This window comes from Scyliorhinus canicula, unplaced genomic scaffold (assembly GCF_902713615.1).
Source record: "Scyliorhinus canicula unplaced genomic scaffold, sScyCan1.1, whole genome shotgun sequence".
Lineage (NCBI taxonomy): Eukaryota > Metazoa > Chordata > Chondrichthyes > Carcharhiniformes > Scyliorhinidae > Scyliorhinus > Scyliorhinus canicula.
In genome coordinates, this window is record NW_024055500.1 from 495,526 (window position 1) to 522,993 (window position 27,468).

The window sequence follows — 27,468 nt, forward strand, 5'->3', positions numbered from 1 at the left end:
GTCCGTACTGAGGGAGTGCCGCACTGTCAGAGGGTCAGTGCTGAGGGATCGCCGCACTGTCAGAGGGTCAGTACTGAGGGAGTGCGGCACTGTCAGAGGGTCAGTACTGAGGGAGTGCCGCACTGTCAGAGGGTCAGTACTGAGGGATCGCCACACTGTCAGAGGGTCAGTACTGAGGGAGTGCCGCACTGTCAGAGGGTCAGTACTGAGGGTGCCGCACTGTCAGAGGGTCAGTGCTGAGGGAGTGCTGCACTGTCAGAGGGTCAGTACTGAGGGATCGCCACACTGTCAGAGGGTCAGTACTGAGGGAGTGCCGCACTGTCAGAGGGTCAGTGCTGAGGGAGTGCCGCACTATCAGAGGGTCAGTACTGAGGGAGTGCTGCACTGTCAGAGGGTCCGTACTGAGGGAGTGCCGCACTGTCAGAGGGTCAGTACTGAGGGAGTGCTGCACTGTCAGAGGGTCAGTACTGAGGGAGTGCCGCACTGTCAGAGGGTCAGTACTGAGGGAGTGCCGCACTGTCAGAGGGTCAGTACTGAGGGAGTGCTGCACTGTCAGAGGGTCAGTACTGAGGGAGTGCTGCACTGTCAGAGGGTCAGTACTGAGGGAGCACCGCACTGTCAGAGGGTCAGTACTGAGGGAGTGCCGCACTGTCAGTGGGTCAGTACTGAGGGAGTGCTTCACTGTCAGAGGGTCAGTACTGAGGGAGCACCGCACTGTCAGAGGGTCAGTACTGAGGGAGTGCCGCACTGTCAGAGGGTCAGTACTGAGGGAGTGCTGCACTGTCAGAGGGTCCGTACTGAGGGAGTGCCGCACTGTCAGAGGGTCAGTACTGAGGGAGTGCTGCACTGTCAGAGGGTCAGTACTGAGGGAGTGCCGCACTGTCAGAGGGTCAGTACTGAGGGAGTGCCGCACTGTCAGAGGGTCAGTACTGAGGGAGTGCTGCACTGTCAGAGGGTCAGTACTGAGGGAGTGCTGCACTGTCAGAGGGTCAGTACTGAGGGAGCACCGCACTGTCAGAGGGTCAGTACTGAGGGAGTGCCGCACTGTCAGTGGGTCAGTACTGAGGGAGTGCTTCACTGTCAGAGGGTCAGTACTGAGGGAGCACCGCACTGTCAGAGGGTCAGTACTGAGGGAGCCCCGCACTGTCAGAGGGTCAGTACTGAGGGAGTGCCGCACTGTCAGAGGGTCAGTACTGAGGGAGTGCCGCACTGTCAGAGGGTCAGTACTGAGGGAGTGCCGCACTGTCAGAGGGTCAGTACTGAGGGAGTGCCGCACTGTCAGAGGGTCAGTACTGAGGGAGCGCCGCACTGTCAGAGGGTCAGTACTGAGGGAGTGCCGCACTGTCAGAGGGTCAGTACTGAGGGAGTGCTGCACTGTCAGAGGGTCAGTACTGAGGGAGTGCTGCACTGTCAGAGGGTCAGTACTGAGGGAGCGCCGCACTGTCAGAGGGTCAGTACTGAGGGAGTGCTGCACTGTCAGAGGGTAAGTACTGAGGGAGTGCTGCACTGTCAGAGGGTCAGTACTGAGGGAGTGCTGCACTGTCAGAGGGTCAGTACTGAGGGAGTGCCGCACTGTCAGAGGGTCAGTACTGAGGGAGCGCTGCACTGTCAGAGGGTCAGTACTGAGGGAGTGCCGCACTGTCAGAGGATCAGTACTGAGGGAGTGCTGCACTGTCAGAGGTTCAGTACTGAGGGAGTGCTGCACTGTCAGAGGGTCAGTACTGAGGGAGCGCTGCACTGTTAGAGGGTCAGTATTGAGTGAGCGCCGCACTGTCAGAGGGTCAGTACTGAGGGAGCGCTGCACTGTCAGAGGGTCAGTACTGAGGGAGCGCCGCACTGTCAGAGGGTCAGTATTGAGTGAGCGCCTCACTGTCAGAGGGTCAGTACTGAGGGAGCGCCGCACTGTCAGAGGGTCAGTACTGAGCGAGCTGGTTGTGGAAACCTGCTCTGTACTGACCGATTGACACATTTATGCCGTGAAAACGGACTTCGCTTCACAAAAAAAAGCAGAGTCGTTGAAAATTAAACACCAGCTTTCACTCTCATCCTGTCTCCTTCTCTCCATCTCTTAACTTCTGTTGTGCCCAACATTCCTCATTTTCTCAATCTCTTCTTTTTACCCTCTTCCTCCTCTCTCTCTCGTTTCTACTTTCTATCTATCATCCCTCTCTCTCTCTCTCCTACTATCTTGCTGAAGGTTCATGGTCTGCTGGGGAATTGGGAGAGATTTCAGGCCTTGGGCCTGGGTTGCAGGCCTGGACCAGCCACCAGGCGGGGGTTTTGAGTCTGGCTCTGCGTCGGTGGATGTGGTGGGGGGTGGGTGTCGCCGGGAATCTCCACTCACCGTACAGCTGCTGGATCCCACGCAGATCGTCTTCGGGCAGCTGGAAATTCTCCGTGTCCATCCATTGGTAGAAGGGCGCCATGATGGCGGTGGGGTCGTTCGAGTGTTCTAGGCCCAAGGCGTGACCCAGCTCGTGTACTGCCACCAGGAAAAGGTCGTTACCTGGCAGGAGTAAACGCAGACAGGTCAGGGGTCGTCAGCGGGATCTGAGGTCAGGGGGTCGTCACCGGGATCTGAGGTCAGGGGGTCGTCACCAGGAACTGAGGTCAGGGGGTCGTCATCGGGATCAGAGGTCAGGGGGTCATCACCGGGATCTGAGGTCAGGGAGTCGTCACCGGGATCTGAGGTCAGGGGGTCGTCACCGGGATCGGAGGTCAGGGGGTCGTCACCGGGATCTGAGGTCAGGGGGTCGTCACCGGGATCTGAGGTCAGGGGGTCGTCACCGGGATCTGAGGTCAGGGGGTCGTCACCGGGATCTGAGGTCAGGGGGTCGTCACCAGGTCACTGGGCCCTGAGGTCAGGGGGCTGTCACCGGGTCCTGAGGTCAAGGAGTCATCACCAGGACCTGTGGTCTGGGGGTCGTCATCGGGACCTGAGGTCAGGGGGTCATCACCAGGTCACTGGGTCCTCAGGTCAGGGGGCTGTCAAATTGGTCACCGGGTCCTGAGGTCAAGGGGTCGTCATCGGGACCCGAGGTCAAGAGATCGTCACCGGGACCGGAGGTCAAGAGGTCGTCAAGGGGCCCTGAGGTCAGGGGGTCGTCACCAAGTGACTGGGTCCTGAGGTCAGGGGACTGTCACCGGGTCCTGAGGTCAAGGGGCCATCACCAGGACCTGTCAGGGGGTCGTCATCGGGACCTGAGGTCAAGGGGTAATCACCAGTACCTGAGGTCAAGGGTCATCACCAGGTCACTGGGTCCTGAGGTCAGGTGGCTGGCACCGGGTCCTGAGGTCAAGGGGTAATCACCAGGTCACTGGGTCCTCAGGTCAGGGGGCTGTCAAATTGGTCACCGGGTCCTGAGGTCAAGGGGTCGTCACCAGGTCAAAGGGTCCTGAGGTTAGGGGGCCATCACTGGCACCTGAGGTCAGGGGGTCGTCATCGGGAGCTGAGGTCAGGGGGTCGTCGCCAGGTCAAAGTGTCCTGAGGTCAGGAGGTTGCCACCAGGTCACCGTATCCGGATTGTACACAGACACAAACACACATACACGCACCCATACACACTTACACGCACAAAATACACATACACACAATACACACACAGACACAAAAAAACTATCACACACAGGCAAATACGCACACAAACACACATACACACACCCATACACACTTCCACGCATAAAATACACATACACACAATACACACTCGGACATACACACACTCACACACAGGAAAATACACACACACACACACACATACGTACTGTCATGTGAGAGTACCTTTTAAGAAATGGATGTTTAAGAAATGGGCGTGTATAAAAATATGTGTAGTGGCTGGACCTTTAAGGAATGGTTTTTATCAGTGATGTCAGAGTGTGGGTGGAGCTTTACTTTCATTTTAGGCTGTTTGCTACAGGGTGCGGTTTATTTAGTTTTGAGAGCTGGGTAGCTGCAGGCAAAGGGAGCAGCTGTATAAGGATCTCTCTCTGGCTCCAGATCAATTGGCTGGTTTCAAAGTGCTGACTGCTCTCAGCAGGGAATTTAAACCTGATCTCCGTGTTTAAAAGGGTCTTTTGTCTTCTGGATGTTAATAAGGAAAGATTAAGGATTACTTAGAGTGTTGTATTCTTTGGGGGTTGTATTTGAATTGACGGTTGCTAAGATGTTCACTGTGTGTTTTAAAAAGGTGAGTTTATAGAATAAACATTGTTTTGCTTTAAAAAAGACTTTTCCATTTCTGCAGTACCACACCTGTAGAGTGGGCTGTGTGCTCCCCATACCACAATCTAGTAAAAGTTGTGGGTCAGGTGAACTCCATGGTACACTTTGGGGTTCTCTAAACCCTGGCCCAAAACAGTACACTCTCACACATATATACCTACACACACACACATACATACACACAAACACACACACACAAATACGCATACACACACATATATACCTACACACACACAAATACGCATACACACATATATACCTACACACACACACATATATACCTACACACACACACATATATACCTACACACACACACACACATACATACACACAAACACACACACAAATACGCATACACACACATATATACCTACACACACACACATATATACCTACACACACACACACACATATATACCTACACACACACACACACATATATACCTACACACACAAATACGCATACACACACATATATACCTACACACACACACATACATACACACAAACACACACACACAAATACGCATACACACACATATATACCTACACACACACAAATACGCATACACACATATATACCTACACACACACACATATATACCTACACACACACACATATATACCTACACACACACACACACATACATACACACAAACACACACACAAATACGCATACACACACATATATACCTACACACACACACATATATACCTACACACACACACACACATATATACCTACACACACACACACACATATATACCTACACACACAAATACGCATACACACACATATATACCTACACACACACACATACACACAAATATACCTACACACACACACATACGAATACGCATACACACACATATATACCTACACACACACACATACACACACACAAATATACCTACACACACACACATACACACACACAAATATACCTACACACACACACATACGAATACGCATACACACACATATATACCTACACACACACACAAATACGCATACACACACATATATACCTACACACACACACAAATACACACACTCACACACAGCCACACACACACACACACAGGCACACACACACACAGGCACACACACACACACAGGCACACACACAGACATACAGAGACACACAGACAGACAGACACACAGACAGACACAAACAGACATACAGACACACACAGGCAGACACACAGACAGACACACAGACAGCCACACACAGACATACATACACAGACATACATACACAGACACACACGTGCACTCATACACACAGACAGACACACACAGACACACAGACACACACACACGCAGACACACACACAGACACACACACAGACACAAACTCACACAGACAGATGCAGACACACACACAGACACACACACACAGACACACACACACAGACACACACACAGACAGACACACAGACAGACAGACACACAGACAGACACATAGACAGACAGACACACACACACACACAGATAGACACAGATAGACACACAAACCATAGACACAGACACACACACACAGACACACACACACAGACACACACACACAGACACACACACACAGACACACACACACAGAGACACACACACAGACACGCACAGACACGCACAGAGACACACACAGACAGACACACACGCAGACACGCAGACACACAGATAGACACAGATAGACACACAAACCATAGACACACAGACACACACACAGACAGACACACACACAGAGACAGACACACTCACAGACAGACACACACAAACTCACACAGACAGACACACAGACAGATGCACTCACAGACACACACACACACAGACACACACACACAGACACACACACACACAGACACACACACACAGACACACAGACAGACACACACAGACAGACACACACAGACACACACACACAGACAGACACAGACAGGCGCACAGAGACAGACACATACAGACAGACACACACACTCACACAGGGTGTGTTGTTGTAGACTTACCCATCAGTTCCCGGTTGTTGATGGTCCAGGGTTCAGCCAAATCAAAGTGCGTGTCCCCGCCGATCCCCATTCCCGGGAAGAAGGCGTGAGCCAGTAAGCCCCCCACGCCATCGAAAGGGGTGCCGTCACCGTGGAAACTCTCGGCGAAGAAGATCATGATGTCGGCAATGGGCGGAGAGCCGGTGGCAGGAAAGCGAACTTCCCGGAAATTCAGGGGAGTGAGTTTATCCCAGACTCCGATAGCCCTCCGGATGGCTCGCTTTGTCGCGTACTCCCCCAACTTGGGCGGGAAATTCTGGATGCTGCGGATAGACAGACACGGAGTATTCACTGTGAGCAGCACCGGTACTGAGGCCTACTCACTGCACAGGAAGATCCCAGTCCCCCTGCCCAGCGCCGGTACTGAGGCCAATTCACTGCACAGGAAGATCCCAGTACCCCCACCGACCAGCACCGGTACTGAGGCCAACTCACTGCACAGGAAGATCCCAGTACCCCCACCGACCAGCACCGGTACTGAGGCCAACTCACTGCACAGGAAGATCCCAGTCTCCCAGTACAGCGCCGATAATGAGGCCAACTCACTGCACAGGAAGATCCCAGTTCCCACCCTGCCCAGCCCTGGTACTGAGGCCAACTCACTGCACAGGAAGATCCCAGTCCCCCTGCCCAGCGCCGGTACTGAGGCCAACTCACTGCACAGGAAGATCCCAGTCCCCCTGCACAGCACCGGTACTGAGGCCAACTCACTGCACAGGAAGATCCCAGTCCCCGCCCCACCGACCAGCGCTGGTACTGAGGCCAACTCACTGCACAGGAAGATCCCAGTCCCCGCCCCACCGACCAGCACTGGTACTGAGGCCAACTCACTGCACAGGAAGATCCCAGTCCCTCTGCCCAGCGCCGGAACTGAGGCCAACTCACTGCACAGGAAGATCCCAGTCCCCCTGCCCAGCGCCGGTACTGAGGCCAATTCTGCACAGGAAGATCCCAGTCCCCCCCCACCGACCAGCTCCGGTATTGAGGCCAACTCACTGCACAGGAAGATCCCAGTCCCGCCCCCCCGCCCAGCGCCAGTACTGAGGCCAACTCACTGCACAGTAAGATCCCAGTCCCCCTGCCCAGCGCCGATACTGAGGCCAACTCATTGCACCCGTGGATCCCAGTCCCCCTGCCCAGCGCCGATACTGAGGCCAACTCACTGCACAGGAAGATCCCAGTCCCCCCTGACCAGGCCGGTACTGACGCCAACTCACTGCACAGGAAGATCCCAGACCCCCCTGACCAGGCCGGTACTGACGCCAACTCACTGCACAGTAAGATCCCAGTCCCACCTGCTCAGCCCCAGTACTGAGGCCAACTCACTGCACAGGAAGATCCCAGTCCCCCAGCCTAGCGCCGGTACTGAGGCCAACTCACTGCACAGGAAGATCCCAGTCCCCCCCCACCGAGCAGCGCTGGTACTGAGGCCAACTCACTGCACAGGAAGATCCCAGTCCCCCAGCCCAGCGCCGGTACTGAGGCCAACTCACTGCACAGGAGATCCCAGTCCCCCCCCCCCACCGACCAGCGCAGGTATTGAGGCCAACTCACTGCACAGGAAAATCCCAGTCCCCCCCACCAACCAGCGCCGGTACTGAGGCCAACTCACTGCACAGGAAGATCCCAGTCCCCCTGCCCAGCGCCGGAACTGAGGACAACGCACTGCACAGGAAGATCCCAATCCCCCGACCAGCGCCGGTACTGAGGCCAACTCACTGCACAGGAAGATCCCAGTACCCCTGCCCAGCGCCGGTACTGAGGCCAACTCACTGCACAGGAAAACCCTAGTCCCCCTCCCCGACCAGCGCCGGTACTGAGGCCAACTCTCTGCACAGGAAGATCCCAATCCCCCAGCCCAGCGACCCGCGCCGGTACTGAGGCCAATTCACTGCACAGGTAGATCCCAGTCCCCCTGCCCAGCGCCCGTACTGAGGCCAACTCACTGCACAGGAAGATCCCAGTCCCCCCCCTCCTGCCCAGAGCCAGTACTGAGGCCAACTCACTGCACAGGAAGATCCCAGTTCCCCCTCCTACCCAGAGCCAGTACTGAGGCCAACTCACTGCACAGGAAGATCCCAGTCCCCCTGCCCAGCGCCGGTACTGAGGCCAACTCACTGCACAGGAAGATCCCAGTCCCCCCTGCCCAGTGCCGGTACTGAGGCCAACTCACTGCACAGGAAGATCCCAGTCCCCCTGCCCAGCGCCGGTACTGAGGCCAATTCACTGCACAGGAAGATCCCAGTCCCGCCCCCCCACCCAGCGCCGGTACTGAGGCCAACTCACTGCACAGGAAGATCCCAGTCCCTCCCACCGACCAGCGCCGGTACTGAGGCCAACTCATTGCACCCGTAGATCCCAGTCCCCCTGCCCAGCGCCGATACTGAGGCCAACTCACTGCACAGGAAGATCCCAGTCCCCCCTGACCAGGCCGGTACTGACGCCAACTCACTGCACAGGAAGATCCCAGTCCCCCCCCCACCGACCAGCTCCGGTATTGAGGCCAACTCACTGCACAGGAAGATCCCAGTCCCCCAGCCCAGCGCCGGTACTGAGGCCAACTCACTGCACAGGAGATCCCAGACCCCCCCCACCGACCAGCGCAGGTACTGAGGCCAACTCACTGCACAGGAAAATCCCAGTCCCCCCCACCAACCAGCGCCGGTACTGAGGCCAACTCACTGCACAGGAAGATCCCAGTCCCCCTGCCCAGCGACCCGCGCTGGTACAGAGGCCAACTCACTGCACAGGAAGATCCCAATCCCCACAACCAATGCCGGTACTGAGGCCAACTCACTGCACAGGAAGATCCCAGTCCCCCTGCCCAGCGCCGGTACTGAGGCCAACTCACTGCACAGGAAGACCCTATTCCCCCTCTCCGACCAGCGCTGGTACTGAGGCCAACTCTCTGCACAGAAAGATCCCAATCCCCCAGCCCAGCGACCCGTGCCGGTACTGAGGCCAATTCACTGCACAGGTAGATACCAGTCCCCCTGCTCAGCCCCGGTACTGAGGCCAACTCACTGCACAGGTAGATCCCAGTCCCCCTGCCCAGCGCCGGTACTGAGGCCAACTCACTGCACAGGAAGATCCCAGTTCCCCCTCCTACCCAGAGCCAGTACTGAGGCCAACTCACTGCACAGGAAGACCCCAGTCCCCCCTGCCCAGCGCCGGTACTGAGGCCAACTCACTGCACAGGAAGATCCCAGTCCCTCAACCAGCGTCGGTACTGAGGCCAACTCACTGCACAGGAAGATCCCAGTCCCCCCTGCCCAGCGCCGGTACTGAGGCCAACTCACTGCACAGTAAGATCCCAGTCCCCCAGCCCAGCGCCGGTACTGAGGCCAACTCACTGCACAGGAAGATCCCAGTCCCTCAACCAGCGTCGGTACTGAGGCCAACTCACTGCACAGGAAGATCCCAGTCCCCACTGCCCAGCGCCGGTACTGAGGCCAACTCACTGCACAGGAAGATCCCAGTCCCTCAACCAGCGTCGGTACTGAGGCCAACTCACTGCACAGGAAGATCCCAGTCCCCCCCACCAACCAGCGCCGGTACTGAGGCCAACTCACTGCACAGGAAGATCCCAATTCCCCCAACCAGCGCCGGTACTGAGGTCAACTCACTGCACAGGAAGATCGCAGTCCCCCCCACCGAACAGCGCCGGTACTGAGGCCAACTCACTGCACAGGAAGATCCCAATTCCCCCAGCCCAGCGCCGGGACTGAGGCCAACTCATTGCAAAGGAAGATCCCAGTCCCCCCACCGACCAGCGCCGGTACTGAGGCCAACTCACTGCACAGGAAGATCCCAGTCCCCCCGACCAGGCCGGTACTGACGCCAACTCACTGCACAGGAAGATCCCAGTCCCGCACCCCGCCCAGCGCCGGTACTGAGGCCAACTCATTGCACCCGTAGATCCCAGTCACCCTGCCCAGCGCCGATACTGAGGCCAACACACTGCACAGGAAGATCCCAGTCCCCCCTGACCAGGCCGGTACTGACGCCAACTCACTGCACAGGAAGATCCCAGTCCCCCCTGACCAGGCCGGTACTGACGCCAACCTACTGCACAGGAAGATCCCAGACCCCCCTGACCAGGTCGGTACTGACGCCAACCTACTGCACAGGAAGATCCCAGACCCCCCTGACCAGGTCGGTACTGACGCCAACTCACTGCACAGGAAGATCCCAGTCCCTCTGCCCAGCGCCGGAACTGAGGCCAACTCACTGCACAGGAAGATCCCAGTCCCCCTGCCCAGCGCCGGTACTGAGGCCAATTCTGCACAGGAAGATCCCAGTCCCCCCCACCGACCAGCTCCGGTATTGAGGCCAACTCACTGCACAGGAAGATCCCAGTCCCGCCCCCCCGCCCAGCGCCAGTACTGAGGCCAACTCACTGCACAGGAAGATCCCAGTCCCCCTGCCCAGCGCCGATACTGAGGCCAACTCACTGCACAGGAAGATCCCAGTCCCCCCTGACCAGGCCGGTACTGACGCCAACTCACTGCACAGGAAGATCCCAGTCCCCCCCTGACCAGGCCGGTACTGACGCCAACTCACTGCACAGTAAGATCCCAGTCCCACCTGCTCAGCCCCGGTACTGAGGCCAATTCACTGCACAGGAAGATCCCAGTCCCCCAGCCTAGCGCCGGTACTGAGGCCAACTCACTGCACAGGAAGATCCCAGTCCCCCCCCACCGAGCAGCGCTGGTACTGAGGCCAACTCACTGCACAGGAAGATCCCAGTCCCCCAGCCCAGCGCCGGTACTGAGGCCAACTCACTGCACAGGAGATCCCAGTCCCCCCCCCCCACCGACCAGCGCAGGTACTGAGGCCAACTCACTGCACAGGAAAATCCCAGTCCCCCCCACCAACCAGCGCCGGTACTGAGGCCAACTCACTGCACAGGAAGATCCCAGTCCCCCTGCCCAGCGCCGGAACTGAGGACAACGCACTGCACAGGAAGATCCCAATCCCCCGACCAGCGCCGGTACTGAGGCCAACTCACTGCACAGGAAGATCCCAGTCCCCCTGCCCAGCGCCGGTACTGAGGCCAACTCACTGCACAGGAAGACCCTAGTCCCCCTCCCCGACCAGCGCCGGTACTGAGGCCAACTCTCTGCACAGGAAGATCCCAATCCCCCAGCCCAGCGACCCGTGCCGGTACTGAGGCCAATTCACTGCACAGGTAGATCCCAGTCCCCCTGCCCAGCGCCGGTACTGAGGCCAACTCACTGCACAGGAAGATCCCAGTCCCCCCCCTCCTGCCCAGAGCCAGTACTGAGGCCAACTCACTGCACAGGAAGATCCCAGTTCCCCCTCCTACCCAGAGCCAGTACTGAGGCCAACTCACTGCACAGGAAGATCCCAGTCCCCCCTGCCCAGCGCCGGTACTGAGGCCAACTCACTGCACAGGAAGATCCCAGTCCCCCCCCCTCCTGCCCAGAGCCAGTACTGAGGCCAATTCACTGCACAGGAAGATCCCAGTCCCGCCCCCCCACCCAGCGCCGGTACTGAGGCCAACTCACTGCACAGGAAGATCCCAGTCCCTCCCACCGACCAGCGCCGGTACTGAGGCCAACTCATTGCACCCGTAGATCCCAGTCCCCCTGCCCAGCGCCGATACTGAGGCCAACTCACTGCACACGAAGATCCCAGTCCCCCCTGACCAGGCCGGTACTGACGCCAACTCACTGCACAGGAAGATCCCAGTCCCCCCTGACCAGGCCGGTACGGACGCCAACTCACTGCACAGTAAGATCCCAGTCCCCCCCCCCACCGACCAGCTCCGGTATTGAGGCCAACTCACTGCACAGGAAGATCCCAGTCCCCCAGCCCAGCGCCGGTACTGAGGCCAACTCACTGCACAGGAGATCCCAGACCCCCCCCACCGACCAGCGCAGGTACTGAGGCCAACTCACTGCACAGGAAAATCCCAGTCCCCCCCACCAACCAGCGCCGGTACTGAGGCCAACTCACTGCACAGGAAGATCCCAGTCCCCCTGCCCAGCGACCCGCGCTGGTACAGAGGCCAACTCACTGCACAGGAAGATCCCAATCCCCACAACCAATGCCGGTACTGAGGCCAACTCACTGCACAGGAAGATCCCAGTCCCCCTGCCCAGCGCCGGGACTGAGGCCAACTCACTGCACAGTAAGAACCTAGTCCCCCTCCCCGACCAGCGCTGGTACTGAGGCCAACTCTCTGCACAGGAAGATCCCAATCCCCCAGCCCAGCGACCCGTGCCGGTACTGAGGCCAATTCACTGCACAGGTAGATACCAGTCCCCCTGCTCAGCCCCGGTACTGAGGCCAACTCACTGCACAGGTAGATCCCAGTCCCCCTGCCCAGCGCCGGTACTGAGGCCAACTCACTGCACAGGAAGATCCCAGTTCCCCCTCCTACCCAGAGCCAGTACTGAGGCCAACTCACTGCACAGGAAGATCCCAGTCCCCCCTGCCCAGCGCCTGTACTGAGGCCAACTCACTGCACAGGAAGATCCCAGTCCCTCAACCAGCGTCGGTACTGAGGCCAACTCACTGCACAGGAAGATCCCAGTCCCCCCCACCGACCAGCGCCGGTACTGAGGCCAACTCACTGCACAGGAAGATCCCAATTCCCCCAGCCCAGCGCCGGTACTGACGCCAACTCACTGCACAGGAAGATCCCAGTCCCCCCCACCGACCAGCTCCGGTACTGACGCCAACTCACTGCACAGGAAGATCCCAGTCCCGCCACCCCGCCCAGCGCCGGTACGGAGGCCAACTCATTGCACCCGTAGATCCCAGTCACCCTGCCCAGCGCCGATACTGAGGCCAACTCACTGCACAGTAAGATCCCAGTCCCACCTGCTCAGCCCCGGTACTGAGGCCAACTCACTGCACAGGAAGATCCCAGTCCCCCAGCCCAGCGCCGGTACTGAGGCCAACTCACTGCACAGGAAGATCCCAGTCCCCCCCCCACCGAGCAGCGCTGGTACTGAGGCCAACTCACTGCACAGGAAGATCCCAGTCCCCCAGCCCAGCGCCGGTACTGAGGCCAACTCACTGCACAGGAAGATCCCAGTCCCCCCCCCCACCGACCAGCGCAGGTATTGAGGCCAACTTACTGCACAGGAAAATCCCAGTCCCCCCCACCAACCAGCGCCGGTACTGAGGCCAACTCACTGCACAGGAAGATCCCAGTCCCCCTGCCCAGCGCCGGAACAGAGGACAACGCACTGCACAGGAAGATCCCAATCCCCCAACCAGCGCCGGTACTGAGGCCAACTCACTGCACAGGAAGATCCCAGTCCCCCTGCCCAGCGCCGGTACTAAGGCCAACTCACTGCACAGGAAGATCCCAGTCCCCCTGCCCAGCGCCGGTACTGAGGCCAACTCACTGCACAGGAAGATCCCAGTAAATTAGCCCAGCGCCGGTACTGAGGCCAACTCACTGCACAGGAAGATCCCAGACCCCCAGCCCAGCACCGGTACTGAGGCCAACTCCTTGCACAGGAAGATCCCAGTTCCCCCTGCCCAGCGACCCGCGCTGGTACTGAGGCCAACTCACTGCACAGGAAGATCCCAATCCCCCCAACCAGTACCGGTACTGAGGCCAACTCACTGCACAGGAAGACCGTAGTCCCCCTCCCCGACCAGCGCCGGTACTGAGGCCAACTCTCGGCATAGGAAGATCCCAATCCCCCAGCCCAGCGACCCGCGCCGGTACTGAGGCCAATTCACTGCACAGGTAGATCCCAGTCCCCCTGCCCAGTGCCGGTACTGAGGCCAACTCACTGCACAGGAAGATCCCAGTCCCCCCCTCCTGCCCAGAGCCAGGACTGAGGCCAACTCACTGCACAGGAAGATCCCAGTTCCCCCTCCTACCCAGAGCCAGTACTGAGGCCAACTCACTGCACAGGAAGATCCCAGTCCCCCCTGCCCTGCGCCGGTACTGAGGCCAATTCACTGCACAGGAAGATCCCAGTCCCCCCCACCGACCAGCTCCGGTATTGAGGCCAACTCACTGCACAGGAAGATCCCAGTCCCGCCCCCCCACCCAGCGCCGGTATTGAGGCCAACTCACTGCACAGGAGATCCCAGTCCCCCCCCCCACCGACCACCTCCGGTATTGAGGCCAACTCACTGCACAGGAAGATCCCAGTCCCCCAGCCCAGCGCCGGTACTGTGGCCAACTCACTGCACAGGAGATCCCAGTCCCCCCCCCACCGACCAGCGCAGGTACTGAGGCCAACTCACTGCACAGGAAAATCCCAGTCCCCCCCACCAACCAGCGCCGGTACTGAGGCCAACTCACTGCACAGGAAGATCCCAATCCCCCCAACCAATGCCGGTACTGAGGCGAACTCACTGCACAGGAAGATCCCAGTCCCCCTGCCCAGCGCCGGTACTGAGGCCAACTCACTGCACAGGAAGACCCTAGTCCCCCTCCCCGACCAGCGCCGGTACTGAGGCCAACTCTCTGCACAGGAAGATCCCAATCCCCCAGCCCAGCGACCCGTGCCGGTACTGAGGCCAATTCACTGCACAGGTAGATCCCAGTCCCCCTGCTCAGCCCCGGTACTGAGGCCAACTCACTGCACAGGAAGACCCTAGTCCCCCTCCCCGACTAGCGCCGGTACTGAGGCCAACTCTCTGCACAGAAAGATCCCAATCCCCCAGCCCAGCGACCCGTGCCGGTACTGAGGCCAATTCACTGCACAGGTAGATACCAGTCCCCCTGCTCAGCCCCGGTACTGAGGCCAAGTCACTGCACAGGTAGATCCCAGTCCCCCTGCCCAGCGCCGGTACTGAGGCCAACTCACTGCACAGGAAGATCCCAGTTCCCCCTCCTACCCAGAGCCAGTACTGAGGCCAACTCACTGCACAGGAAGATCCCAGTCCCCCCTGCCCAGCGCCGGTACTGAGGTCAACTCACTGCACAGGAAGATCCCAGTCCCTCAACCAGCGTCGGTACTGAGGCCAACTCACTGCACAGGAAGATCCCAGTCCCCCCCACCGACCAGCGCCGGTACTGAGGCCAACTCACTGCACTGGAAGATCCCAATTCCCCCAACCAGCGCTGGTACTGAGGTCAACTCACTGCACAGGAAGATCGCAGTCCCCCAGCCCAGCGCTGGGACTGAGGTCAACTCATTGCAAAGGAAGATCCCAGTCCCCCCACCGACCAGCGCCGGTACTGAGGCCAACTCACTGCACAGGTAGATCCCAGTCCCCCCGACCAGGCCGGTACTGACGCCAACTCACTGCACATTAAGATCCCAGTCCCGCCCCCCCGCCCAGCGCCGGTACTGAGGCCAACTCACTGCACAGTAAGATCCCAGTCCCACCCGCTCAGCCCCGGTACTGAGGCCAACTCACTGCACAGGAAGATCCCAGTCCCCCAGCCCAGCGCCGGTACTGAGGCCAACTCACTGCACAGGAAGATCCCAGTCCCCCCCCACCGAGCAGCGCTGGTACTGAGGCCAACTTACTGCACAGGAAGATCCCAGTCCCCCAGCCCAGCGCCGGTACTGAGGCCAACTCACTGCACAGGAGATCCCAGTCCCCCTGCCCAGCGCCGGTACTGAGGCCAACTCACTGCACAGGAAGATCCCAGTCGCCCAGCCCAGCGCCGGTACTGAGGCCAACTCACTGCACAGGAGATCCCAGTCCCACTGCCCAGCGCCGGTACTGAGGCCAACGCACTGCACAGGAGATCCCAGTCCCACTGCCCAGCGCCGGTACTGAGGCCAACTCACTGCACAGGAGATCCCAGTCCCACTGCCCAGCGCAGGTATTGAGGCCAACTCACTGCACAGGAAAATCCCAGTCCCCCCCACCAACCAGCGCCGGTACTGAGGCCAACTCACTGCACAGGAAGATCCCAGTCCCCCTGCCCAGCGCCGGTACTAAGGCCAACTCACTGCACAGGAAGATCCCAGTCCCCCTGCCCAGCGCCGGTACTGAGGCCAACTCACTGCACAGGAAGATCCCACTCCATTAGCCCAGCGCCGGTACTGAGGCCAACTCACTGCACAGGAAGATCCCAGACCCCCAGCCCAGCACCGGTACTGAGGCCAACTCCTTGCACAGGAAGATCCCAGTTCCCCCTGCCCAGCGACCCGCGCTGGTACTGAGGCCAACTCACTGCACAGGAAGATCCCAATCCCCCCAACCAGCACCGGTACTGAGGCCAACTCACTGCACAGGAAGACCCTAGTCCCCCTCCCCAACCAGCGCCGGTACTGAGGCCAACTCTGTGCACAGGAAGATCCCAATCCCCCAGCCCAGCAACCCGCGCCGGTACTGAGGCCAATTCACTGCACAGGTAGATCCCAGTCCCCCTGCCCAGTGCCGGTACTGAGGCCAACTCACTGCACAGGAAGATCCCAGTCCCCCCCTCCTGCCCAGAGCCAGTACTGAGGCCAACTCACTGCACAGGAAGATCCCAGTTCCCCCTCCTACCCAGAGCCAGTACTGAGGCCAACTCACTGCACAGGAAGATCCCAGTCCCCCCTGCCCAGCGCCGGTACTGAGGCCAACTCACTGCACAGGAAGATCCCAGTCCCCCTGCCCAGCGCCGGTACTGAGGCCAACTCACTGCACAGGAAGATCCCAGTCCCCCCCTCCTGCCCAGAGCCAGTACTGAGGCCAACTCACTGCACAGGAAGATCCCAGTTCCCCCTCCTACCCAGAGCCAGTACTGAGGCCAACTCACTGCACAGGAAGATCCCAGTCCCCCCTGCCCAGCGCCGGTACTGAGGCCAACTCACTGCACAGGAAGATCCCAGTCCCCCTGCCCAGCGCCGGTACTGAGGCCAATTCACTGCACAGGAAGATCCCAGTCCCAACCACCGACCAGCACCGGTACTGAGGCCAACTCACTGCACAGGAAGATCCCAGTCCCAACCACCGACCAGCACCGGTATTGAGGCCAACTCACTGCACAGGAAGATCCCAGTCCCGCCCCCCCACCCAGCGCCGGAATTGAGGCCAACTCACTGCACAGGAAGATCCCAGTCCCTCCCACCGACCAGCGCCGGTACTGAGGCCAACTCATTGCACCCGTAGATCCCAGTCCCCCTGCCCAGCGCCGATACTGAGGCCAACTCACTGCACAGGAAGATCCCAGTCCCCCCTGACCAGGCCGGTACTGAGGCCAATTCACTGCACAGGTAGATCCCAGTCCCCCTGCCCAGTGCCGGTACTGAGGCCAACTCACTGCACAGGAAGATCCCAGTCCCCCCCTCCTGCCCAGAGCCAGTACTGAGGCCAACTCACTGCACAGGAAGATCCCAGTTCCCCCTCCTACCCAGAGCCAGTACTGAGGCCAACTCACTGCACAGGAAGATCCCAGTCCCCCCTGCCCAGCGCCGGTACTGAGGCCAACTCACTGCACAGGAAGATCCCAGTCCCCCTGCCCAGCGCCGGTACTGAGGCCAATTCACTGCACAGGAAGATCCCAGTCCCAACCACCGACCAGCACCGGTACTGAGGCCAACTCACTGCACAGGAAGATCCCAGTCCCAACCACCGACCAGCACCGGTATTGAGGCCAACTCACTGCACAGGAAGATCCCAGTCCCGCCCCCCCACCCAGCGCCGGAATTGAGGCCAACTCACTGCACAGGAAGATACCAGTCCCTCCCACCGACCAGCGCCGGTACTGAGGCCAACTCATTGCACCCGTAGATCCCAGTCCCCCTGCCCAGCGCCGATACTGAGGCCAACTCACTGCACAGGAAGATCCCAGTCCCCCCTGACCAGGCCGGTACTGACGCCAACTCACTGCACAGGAAGATCCCAGTCCCCCCTGACCAGGCCGGTACTGACGCCAACTCACTGCACAGGAGATCCCAGTCCCCCCCCCCACCGACCAGCTCCGGTATTGAGGCCAACTCACTGCACAGGAAGATCCCAGTCCCCCAGCCCAGCGCCGGTACTGAGGCCAACTCACTGCACAGGAGATCCCAGTCCCCCGCCCACCGACCAGCGCAGGTACTGAGGCCAACTCACTGCACAGGAAGATCCCAGTCCCCCTGCCCAGCGACCCGCGCCGGTACTGAGGCCAACTCACTGCACAGGAAGATCCCAATCCCCCCAACCAATGCCGGTACTGAGGCCAACTCACTGCACAGGAAGATCCCAGTCCCCCTGCCCAGCGCCGGTACTGAGGCCAACTCACTGCACAGGAAGACCCTAGTCCCCCTCCCCGACCAGCGCCGGTACTGAGGCCAACTCTCTGCACAGGAAGATCCCAATCCCCCAGCCCAGCGACCCGTGCCGGTACTGAGGCCAATTCACTGCACAGGTAGATCCCAGTCCCCCTGCTCAGCCCCGGTACTGAGGTCAACTCACTGCACAGGAAGATCCCAGTCCCCCAGCCCAGCGCCGGGACTGAGGCCAACTCACTGCACAGGAAGATCCCAGTCCCCCCCACCGACCAGCGCAGGTTCTGAGGCCAACTCACTGCACAGGAAGATCCCAGTCCCCCGACCAGGCCGGTACTGACGCCAACTCACTGCACAGGAAGATCCCAGTCCCCCCTGACCAGGCCGGTACTGAGGCGAACTCACTGCACAGGAAGACCCCAGTCCCCCAGCACAGCGCCGGTACTGAGGCCAACTCACTGCACAGGAAGATCCTAGTCCCCCAGCACAGCGCCGGTACTGAGGCCAACACACTGCACAGGAAGATCCCAGTCCCCCCCACCGAGCAGCGCTGGTACTGAGGCCAACTCACTGCACAGGAAAATCCCAGTCCCTCCCACCAACCAGCGCCGGTACTGAGGCCAACTCACTGCACAGGAAGATCCCAGTCCCCCAGCCCAGCGCCGGAACTGAGGACAACGCACTGCACAGGAAGATCCCAGTCACCCACACCAACCAGCACCGGTACTGAGGCCAACTCACTGCACAGGAAGATCCCAGTCCCCCTGCCCAGCGCCGGAACTGAGGACAACGCACTGCACAGGAAGATCCCAGTCACCCACACCAACCAGCACCGGTACTGAGGCCAACTCACTGCACAGGAAGATCCCAATCCCCCGACCAGCGCCGGTACTGAGGCCAACTCACTGCACAGGAAGATCCCAGTCCGCCTGCCCAGCACCAGTACTAAGGCCAACTCACTGCACAGGAAGATCCCGTCCCCCTGCCCTGCGCCGGTACTGAGGCCAACTCACTGCACAGGAAGATCCCAGTCCATTAGCCCAGCGCCGGTACTGAGGCCAACTCACTGCACAGGAAGATCCCAGACCCCCAGCCCAGCACCGGTACTGAGGTCAACTCCTTGCACAGGAAGATCCCAGTTCCCCCTGCCCAGCGACCCGCGCTGGTACTGAGGCCAACTCACTGCACAGGAAGATCCCAATCCCCCCAACCAGCGCCGGTACTGAGGCCAACTCACTGCACAGGAAGATCCCAATCCCCCAGCCCAGCGACCCGCGCCGGTACTGAGGCCAATTCACTGCACAGGTAGATCCCAGTCCCCCTGCCCAGCGCCGGTACTGAGGCCAACTCACTGCACAGGAAGATCCAAGTCCCCCCTGCCCAGAGCCAGTACTGAGGCCAACTCAGTGCACAGGAAGATCCCAGTTCCCCCTCCTACCCAGAGCCAGTACTGAGGCCAACTCACTGCACAGGAAGATCCCAGTCCCCCCTGCCCAGCGCCAGTACTGAGGCCAACTCACTGCACAGGAAGATCCCAGTCCCCCCTGCCCAGCGCCGGTAATGAGGCCAACTCACTGCACAGGAAGATCCCAGACCCCCCCACCGACAAGCGCCGGTAATGAGGCCAACTCACTGCACAGGAAGATCCCAGTCCCTCAACCAGCGTCGGTACTGAGGCCAACTCACTGCACAGGAAGATCCCAGTCCCCCCCCTCCGACCAGCGCCGGTACTGAGGTCAACTCACTGCACAGGAAGATCCCAATCCCCCCAACCAGCACCGGTACTGAGGTCAACTCACTGCACAGGAAGATCCCAGTTCCCCCCCCCCACCTACCAGCGCCGGTACTGTGGTCAACTCACTGCACAGGAAGATCCCAATCCCCCCAACCAGCGCCGGTACTGAGGTCAACTCACTGCACAGGAATATCCCAGTCGCCCAACCAGCGCCGGGACTGAGGCCAACTCATTGCAAAGGAAGATCCCAGTCCCCCCACTGACCAGCGCCGGTACTGAGGCCAACTCACTGCACAGAAAGATCCAAGCCCCCCTTGACCAGCGCCGGTACTGAGGCCAACTCACTGCACAGGAAGATCCCAGTCCCCCTGCCCAGCGCCGGAACTCGGGCCAACTCACTGCACAGGAATATCCCAGTCCCCCTGCCCAGAGCCAGTACTGAGGCCAACTCATTGCACAGGAAGATCCCAGTCCCCCTGCCCAGCGACCCGTGCTGGTACTGAGGCCAACTCACTGCACAGGAAGATCCCAGTCCCCCCTTGCTTACCAGAAGGTGATCTCTGGCTGTTTCCACTTCAGGCCCTGTATGGCAAAACGCTTCCTCCGGAGGCTGGTTTTCAGGATGGGGCCGAACTTGTCCGGAACGCCGCAGCGGGGTTTCTTCATCCACCTGGCAGGGGCGGAGCAAGAGGTCATCCAGAGGCAGATGGACATCTGAACACCCAAAATCGCGGGTGGGCGGGGGGGTGGAGGGTGTCAGGGGTCATCCGAATCTGGGAGAGAGGTCAGGGGTGATCAGAATTTGGGGAAGGGTCCTGGGGTTATGAGAGCCTAGAGGAGTTCGGGGAGAGGTCAAGGGGTCATCCAAAGCTGAGGGAGAGGTCAGGGGTCATCAGGGTCTGGATGAGAGGTCAGGGGTCGAGAATCTAGGGCAGAGGTCAGGGGGTCAACAGAACCCAGGGAGCGATCAGGGGGGTCATCCAAAACTTGGGGTAGGTCAGGGGGGAGGGGTCATACAAATCTGGAGGAAAGATCAAGGGTCATCCAAATCGGGAGGAAAGGTCAGGGGTCATTCAAATCTGGAGGAAAGATCGAGGGTGAGGGTCATCCAAATCGGTAGGAAACTTCAGGGGTCATACAAATCTGGAGGAAAGGCCAAGGGTCATCCAAATCGGGAGGAAAGATCAAGGGTCATCGAATTCTGAGGGGGAGATCAGAGGTCATCAGAATCTAGGGGAGTGGTTAGGGATCACCAGAACCTAGGGATGAGGTCAGGAGGTCATCTGAAATTGGGGAGTGGTCCAAATCTGTGGGAAGGTCAAGTCCATCCAATCTGGAGGAAAGGTCAAGGGCCATTCAAATCTGAGGGAGAGGTCAGGGGTCATCAGAATCGAGGGGAGAGGTCAGGGTGTCATCGGAATCTGGGAAGGGGTCAGGGTTCATTGGACTGGAGAGGTCAGGGGAGTCTGGGCAATGGGAGAACTCTGAAGCCTGCGGCCTAAGCTGGGCGGCTCCCCCTCCCCGAGACTTACTGAACTGTCTGCTCGTCAAATATCCCGGTGGCCGGGATGCCGTAGAAACGCTGCATCGACACAATGGCCTCGGTCACGGTGTGCTGAGTCCTTATCGTGGACATACGCAGGTCACCAGGAGGGAGGTAGCCATACTGTTGTAGCCAGGCCTGAAACAGAAGCCAGGAGAGAGTGAGTGTGGTCAGAGAGTGAAGGGAGGAGTGGAGGGAGACATTGGATCTGGTTACAGGCAGCGTCCGCCTGTCTGTCCTCACACCCAATCCATCACCCACCCACCACATAGGGACTTTCCTGGCCGAAGGGGGGGCAGATATTTCAGTGCCAGAGAGAGAGAGGGGGAGACAGAGAGAGAGAGAGACAGAGACAGAGAGAGGGGGAGACAGAGAGAGACAGAGAGAGACAGAGACAGAGAGAGACAGAGAGAGACAGAGAGAGACAGAGACAGAGAGAGACAGAGACAGAGAGAGACAGAGACAGAGACAGAGAGAGACAGAGACAGAGCGAGAGAGAGACAGAGAGAGAGACAGAGAGAGAGACAGAGAGTGACAAAGAGAGAGAGAGACAGAGAGAGAGACAGAGACGGGGAGAGAGAGAGAGACAGAGACAGAGAGAGACAGAAAGAGAGAGACAGAGAGAGAGAGACAGAGAGAGACAGAGAGAGAGAAAGACAGAGGCAGAGACAGAGAGAGAGAGAGACAGAGACAGAGACAGGGAGAGAGGCAGAGAGAGAGAGGCAGAGAGAGAGAGGCAGAGACAGGGAGAGAGAGAGAGACAGAGAGAGAGAGAGACAGAGAGAGAGAGACAGAGAGAGAGACAGAGAGAGAGACAGAGAAAGAGAGAGACAGAGAGAGAGAGAGAGACAGAGAGAGAGACAGGGAGAGAGACAGGGAGAGAGACAGGGAGAGAGACAGGGAGAGACAGGGAGAGAGAGAGAGACAGAGAGAGAGAGAGACAGAGAGAGAGACAGACAGAGGCGGAGAGAGAGACAGAGAGAGACAGCGAGCGAGACAGAGGCAGACACAGAGAGAGAGACAGGGAGAGAGACAGAGACAGAGAGAGAGAGACAGAGAGAGAGAGACAGAGAGAGAGAGACAGAGAGAGGGACAGAGAGAGGCCAGTCAGCCCATCGAGTCTGTACTGACCCTCTGAAGGGGTGCCCCACCTCTACCCACTCCCCCGCTCTACCCCTGTAACTCCATTAACCCCACCTCACCGCTTGGATACTACGGGACAAACGATCTATCCTTTTAATTTAAATTACCCAATTTTTGTTTCTCAATTTAGCACGGCCAATCTACCTAACCAGCACATCTTTGGACTGTGGGAGGAAACCGGAGCGCCCGGAGGGAACCCCACGCACACATGGGGAGGACGTGCAGACTCCGCACAGTCATCCAAGGCCGGAACTGAACCCAGGTCCCTGGCGCTGTGAGGCAGCAGTGCTAACCCACCATGCCACCTCTCATAGGAAATCCCCTCCACGCCTTCTCCGGTCTGCCTCCCGTGCCAGTGTATCTTTCGAGTTCGCGAACGTGGTTTGGGGAAGGAAATTTGCCAGCTGTCGGGCAACACGGACTGCAACTAGATGCAGCAAGACTGGGAAGTAGACTCCAAACTTCGACGTTGGTTCAATACGTTTTATTGAACTTCTGCAACTAGGCGCACAGCTCAGTAACTTTAACGAACCAGACCAGGCTAGCTCTAAGTGTAGAAGACGCTAACTGATATATGCACCCTGACTGTCACTACAGTTGTCACCAGTGGAAAGAGGCTGAGCGCTGATGCCTCGTGTGTTTTATAGTGGGAGACCACTTTCTGCCTGGTGATTGGTTGTGTTCTGTCCTGTGTGTTGATTGGCTGTACTGGGTGTCTGTCACTGCCTGTCTGTATCTCATTATGCGCACGAGTGGGTGCCACTCGTCCTTATCCAATCTGGCCGCCATGTGACTCCAGGCCCACAGTGTGGTGAACTTATTGCTACTGCAATTCACCACTGTATTGTGTTGTATTATGTTGATGTCCTTGTGGGCTCCGCCCCCTCGGGGGTGGTATATAGACCTGCAGCCTGTAGGCGGCACTCAGTACCGAGCAGTCGCAGGCAGGCACAGATCCAGCTGATTAAAACCACTGCTCACTTCTACTAATCGTCTCGTGTGAATTGATGGTCGCATCGCACAGCAATGTGGTTCACTCATAAATGTCATTTGAAAAGGCCCCAGCAAGACACTCAATTGTATGAACACCACTACGAAGTGTTAAAGGAGTCGTACTCGCACCTTACAGACTGTGGTAGTCGGTATTAGAGGTATTACGGTACCTCTGAACAATGCTGTAAGACCATTGGTGTAGGAGGTACCCGAGACTGCTGTTTCATTGGTTAAACCTGCTGGCTGGTTCCGCCCTGTACGGCGGAGTATAAGAGTCTGTGTCTCCCCAGCAGCTGCCTTCGGGAGCTGTGCTGCTGTGGGGGGAACATGTAGTGCAATAAAGCCTTCAATTTTCGTCCAATCTCACTTGTGGAGTCATTGATCGAGCATCACAGACAGTATCCCAGACATCACTATCGCCATTCCCGGGTATGCCCCGGCTCATTGGCAAGACAGGCCCAGCAGAGGTGGGTGGCACAGAGGTACACAGCCAGGAGGGAGTTGCCCTGGGAGTCCTCAACATCGATTCTGGACCCCATGGAAAGTCTCGTGGCTTCAGGTTGAACAAGGGCCGGGAAACCTTCTGATTACCACGTACCGGCCAGATCAGCTGTTGAATCATACATAGAATTTTTTTACAGATAGAATTTACAGTGCAGAAGGAGGCCAATCAGCCCATTGAGTCTACACCGGCTCTTGGAAAGAACACCCTACCCAAGCCCCACACATCCACCCTATCCCCATAACCCAGTAACCCCACCCAACACTAAGGGTAATTTTGGACACTAAGGGCAATTTAGCACGGCCAATCCACCCTAACCCGCACATCTTTGGACTGTGGGAGGAAACCAGGGCACCCGGAGGAAACCCACGCACACACGGGGAGAGTGTTCAGACTCCGCACAGACAGTGACCCAAGCCGGGAATCGAACCTGGGACCCTGGAGCTGTGAAGCAATTGTGCTAACCACTACGCTGCCCATCAGTACTCCTCCATGTTGAACACCATTTGGAGGAAACACAGAAATGAAATGAAAATGAAAGAGGGTGGCAATGGTGCAGAATATGCTCTGGGCGGGGGGGGGATTTCAATGTCCATCACCAAGGATGACTCGGTAGTGCCACCACAGACCGAGTTGGCCGGGTCCTACAGGACATAGCCTCGAGGGTGGGACTGCCTCGAGTGGTGAGGGAACCGATAAGCGGGGAAAAACACACCTCATCCTCACCAACCTGCCTATTGTAGATGCATCTGCCCGTGTTCAATAGGACAGACTTTGAACATACATGTACATAGATACGTAGAAGATAGGAGCAGGAGGAGGCTTTTTCCCATTCTCCCCAAGTGCTATATCCAGCCGCCTCTTGAATATATTCAGTTTTAGTATCAGCTACGACCTGTGGTAATGAATTCCACAGGCTCACCACTCTTTGGGTGAAGAAATGTCTCCTTATCGCTGTCCGAAATGGTTTACCCAGAATCCTCAGGCTGTGACCCCTGGTTCTGGACACACCTATCATTGGTAACATCTTCCCTGCATCTACCCTGTCTAGTCCCGTTAGAATTTTATGTCTTTATGAGATTCCCCCCCCTCATTCTTCTTAACTTCAGCGAGAACAATCCCCACCAACTCACCACCAAGAAAGCACAACAGCGCCTATACTTCCTCAGGAAACTAAGGAAATTCGGCATGTCCACGTTAACCCTTACCAACTTTTACAGATGCACTATAGAGAGCATCCTATCGGGCTGCATCACAGCCTGGGTATGGCAACTGCTCGGCCCAGGACCGCAAGGAACTTCAGAGAGTCGTGAACACCGCCCAGTCCATCACACGAGCCTGCCTCCCATCCATTGATTCCATCTACACCTCCCGCTGCCTGGGGAAAGCGGGCAGCATAATCAAAGATCCCTCCCACCCGGCTTACTCACTCTTCCAACTTCTTCCATCGGGCAGGAGATACAGAAGTCTGAGAACACGCACGAACAGACTCAAAAACAGCTTCTTCCCCACTGTCACCAGACTCCTAAATGACCCTCTTATGGACTGACCTCATTAACACTACACCCTGTATGCTTCATCCGATGCCGGTGCTTATGTAGTTACATTGTCTACCTTGTGTTGCCCTATTATGTATTTTCTTTTATTCCCTTTTCTTCCCATGTACTGAATGATCTGTTGAGCTGCTCGCAGAAAAATACTTTTCATTGTACCTCGGTACACGGGACAATAAACAAATCCAACCCAATCCAATCCCTCCTCATATGACCGTCCCGCCATCCCAGGAATCAGTCTGGTAAACCTTCTCTGCACTCCCTGCAGAGCAAGAACATCCTCCCTCAGAGAAGGAGACCAAAACTACCCACAATGCTCCAAGTGTGACCTCACCAAGGCCCTGTATAATTGCAGCAACACATCCCTTCTTCCATACTTGAAACCTCTCGCAATGTAGGCCAACATCCCATTAGCCTTCTTTACCGCCCGCTGTGCCTACATGCTTCAGAACAGTGCGAAAGAACAGATCAGGAAACTGGGCATCCATGAGGCACGGTGGGCCATCAGCAGCAGCATTGTATTCAACCACAATCTGCAACCTCATGGCCTGGCATAGCCCCCACTCTACCATTACCACCCAGCCAGGGGATCAACCCTGGTTCAATGAAGAGTGCAGGAGAGCCAGGAGCAACATCAGGCAGACTGAGGTGTCAACCTGGTGGAGCTACAACACAGGACTACTTGTGTGCCAAACACAGGCAGCACGGTAGCATTGTGGATAGCACAATCACTTCACAGCTCCAGGGTCCCAGGTTCGATTCCGGCTTGGGTCACTGTCTGTGCGGAGTCTGCACATCCTCCCCGTGTGCGCGTGGGTTTCCTCCGGGTGCTCCGGTTTCCTCCCACAGTCCAAAGATGTGCAAGTTGGGTGGATTGACCATGATAAATTGCCCTTAGTGTTCAAAATTGCCCATAGTGTTGGGTGGGGTTACTGGGTTATGGGGATAGGGTGGAGGTGTTGACCTTGGGTAGGGTGCTCTTTCCAGGAGCCGGTACAGACTCGATGGGCCGAATGGCCTCCTTCTGCACTGTAAATTCTATAAGCGGAAAGTTATAGACAGATCTAAGCGACTCCACAACAATGGCATCAGGTCTAAGCTCTACAGTCCTGCTACATCCAGCCGTGAATGGCGGTGGACAATTAAACAACTCTTAGAGGAGGAGGCTCCACAAATATCCCTTTCCTCAATGACGGAGGAGCCCAGCAAATATGAGCAAAGGACAAGGCTGAGGCATTCGCAACAATCTTCAGCCAGAAGTGCCGAGTGGATGGTCCATCTCGGTCTCCTCCGGAGGTCCCCAGCATCAGTCTTCAACCGATACGATTCACTCTACATAATATCAAGAAATGGCTGAAGGCACTGGATACTGCAAAGGCTTATGGGCCCTGACAACATCCTAGCAATACTGAAGACTTGTGCTCCAGAACTTGCCGTACCCCGAGCCGAGCTGTTCCAGCACAGCGACAACCCTGGCATCTTCCCGGTAATGTGGAAAGTTGCCCAGGTGTGTCCTGTACACAGGAAACAGGACAAATCCAACCCAGCCAATTCTCGCCCTATCCGTCTCCTCT

The 27,468-nt window shown here is 57.8% G+C and overlaps 1 protein-coding gene across 1 annotated transcript in view; it reads right to left on the minus strand.

Moving 5' to 3' along the window:
* The window catches only part of LOC119960441 (matrix metalloproteinase-14-like), a 37,442-nt gene extending 15,469 nt beyond the window's left edge, over window positions 1–21,973 (minus strand). The window contains exons 1-4 of the mRNA XM_038788164.1: window positions 21,693–21,973; window positions 20,708–20,830; window positions 6,229–6,530; window positions 2,345–2,506 (exon numbers count right to left, since the gene is read on the minus strand). Of these exons, the coding sequence (XP_038644092.1) occupies window positions 2,345–2,506; window positions 6,229–6,530; window positions 20,708–20,830; window positions 21,693–21,973 (868 nt within the window). The remainder of the gene's footprint in view (window positions 1–2,344; window positions 2,507–6,228; window positions 6,531–20,707; window positions 20,831–21,692) is intronic.
* Between the last annotated feature and the right edge of the window lie 5,495 nt (window positions 21,974–27,468).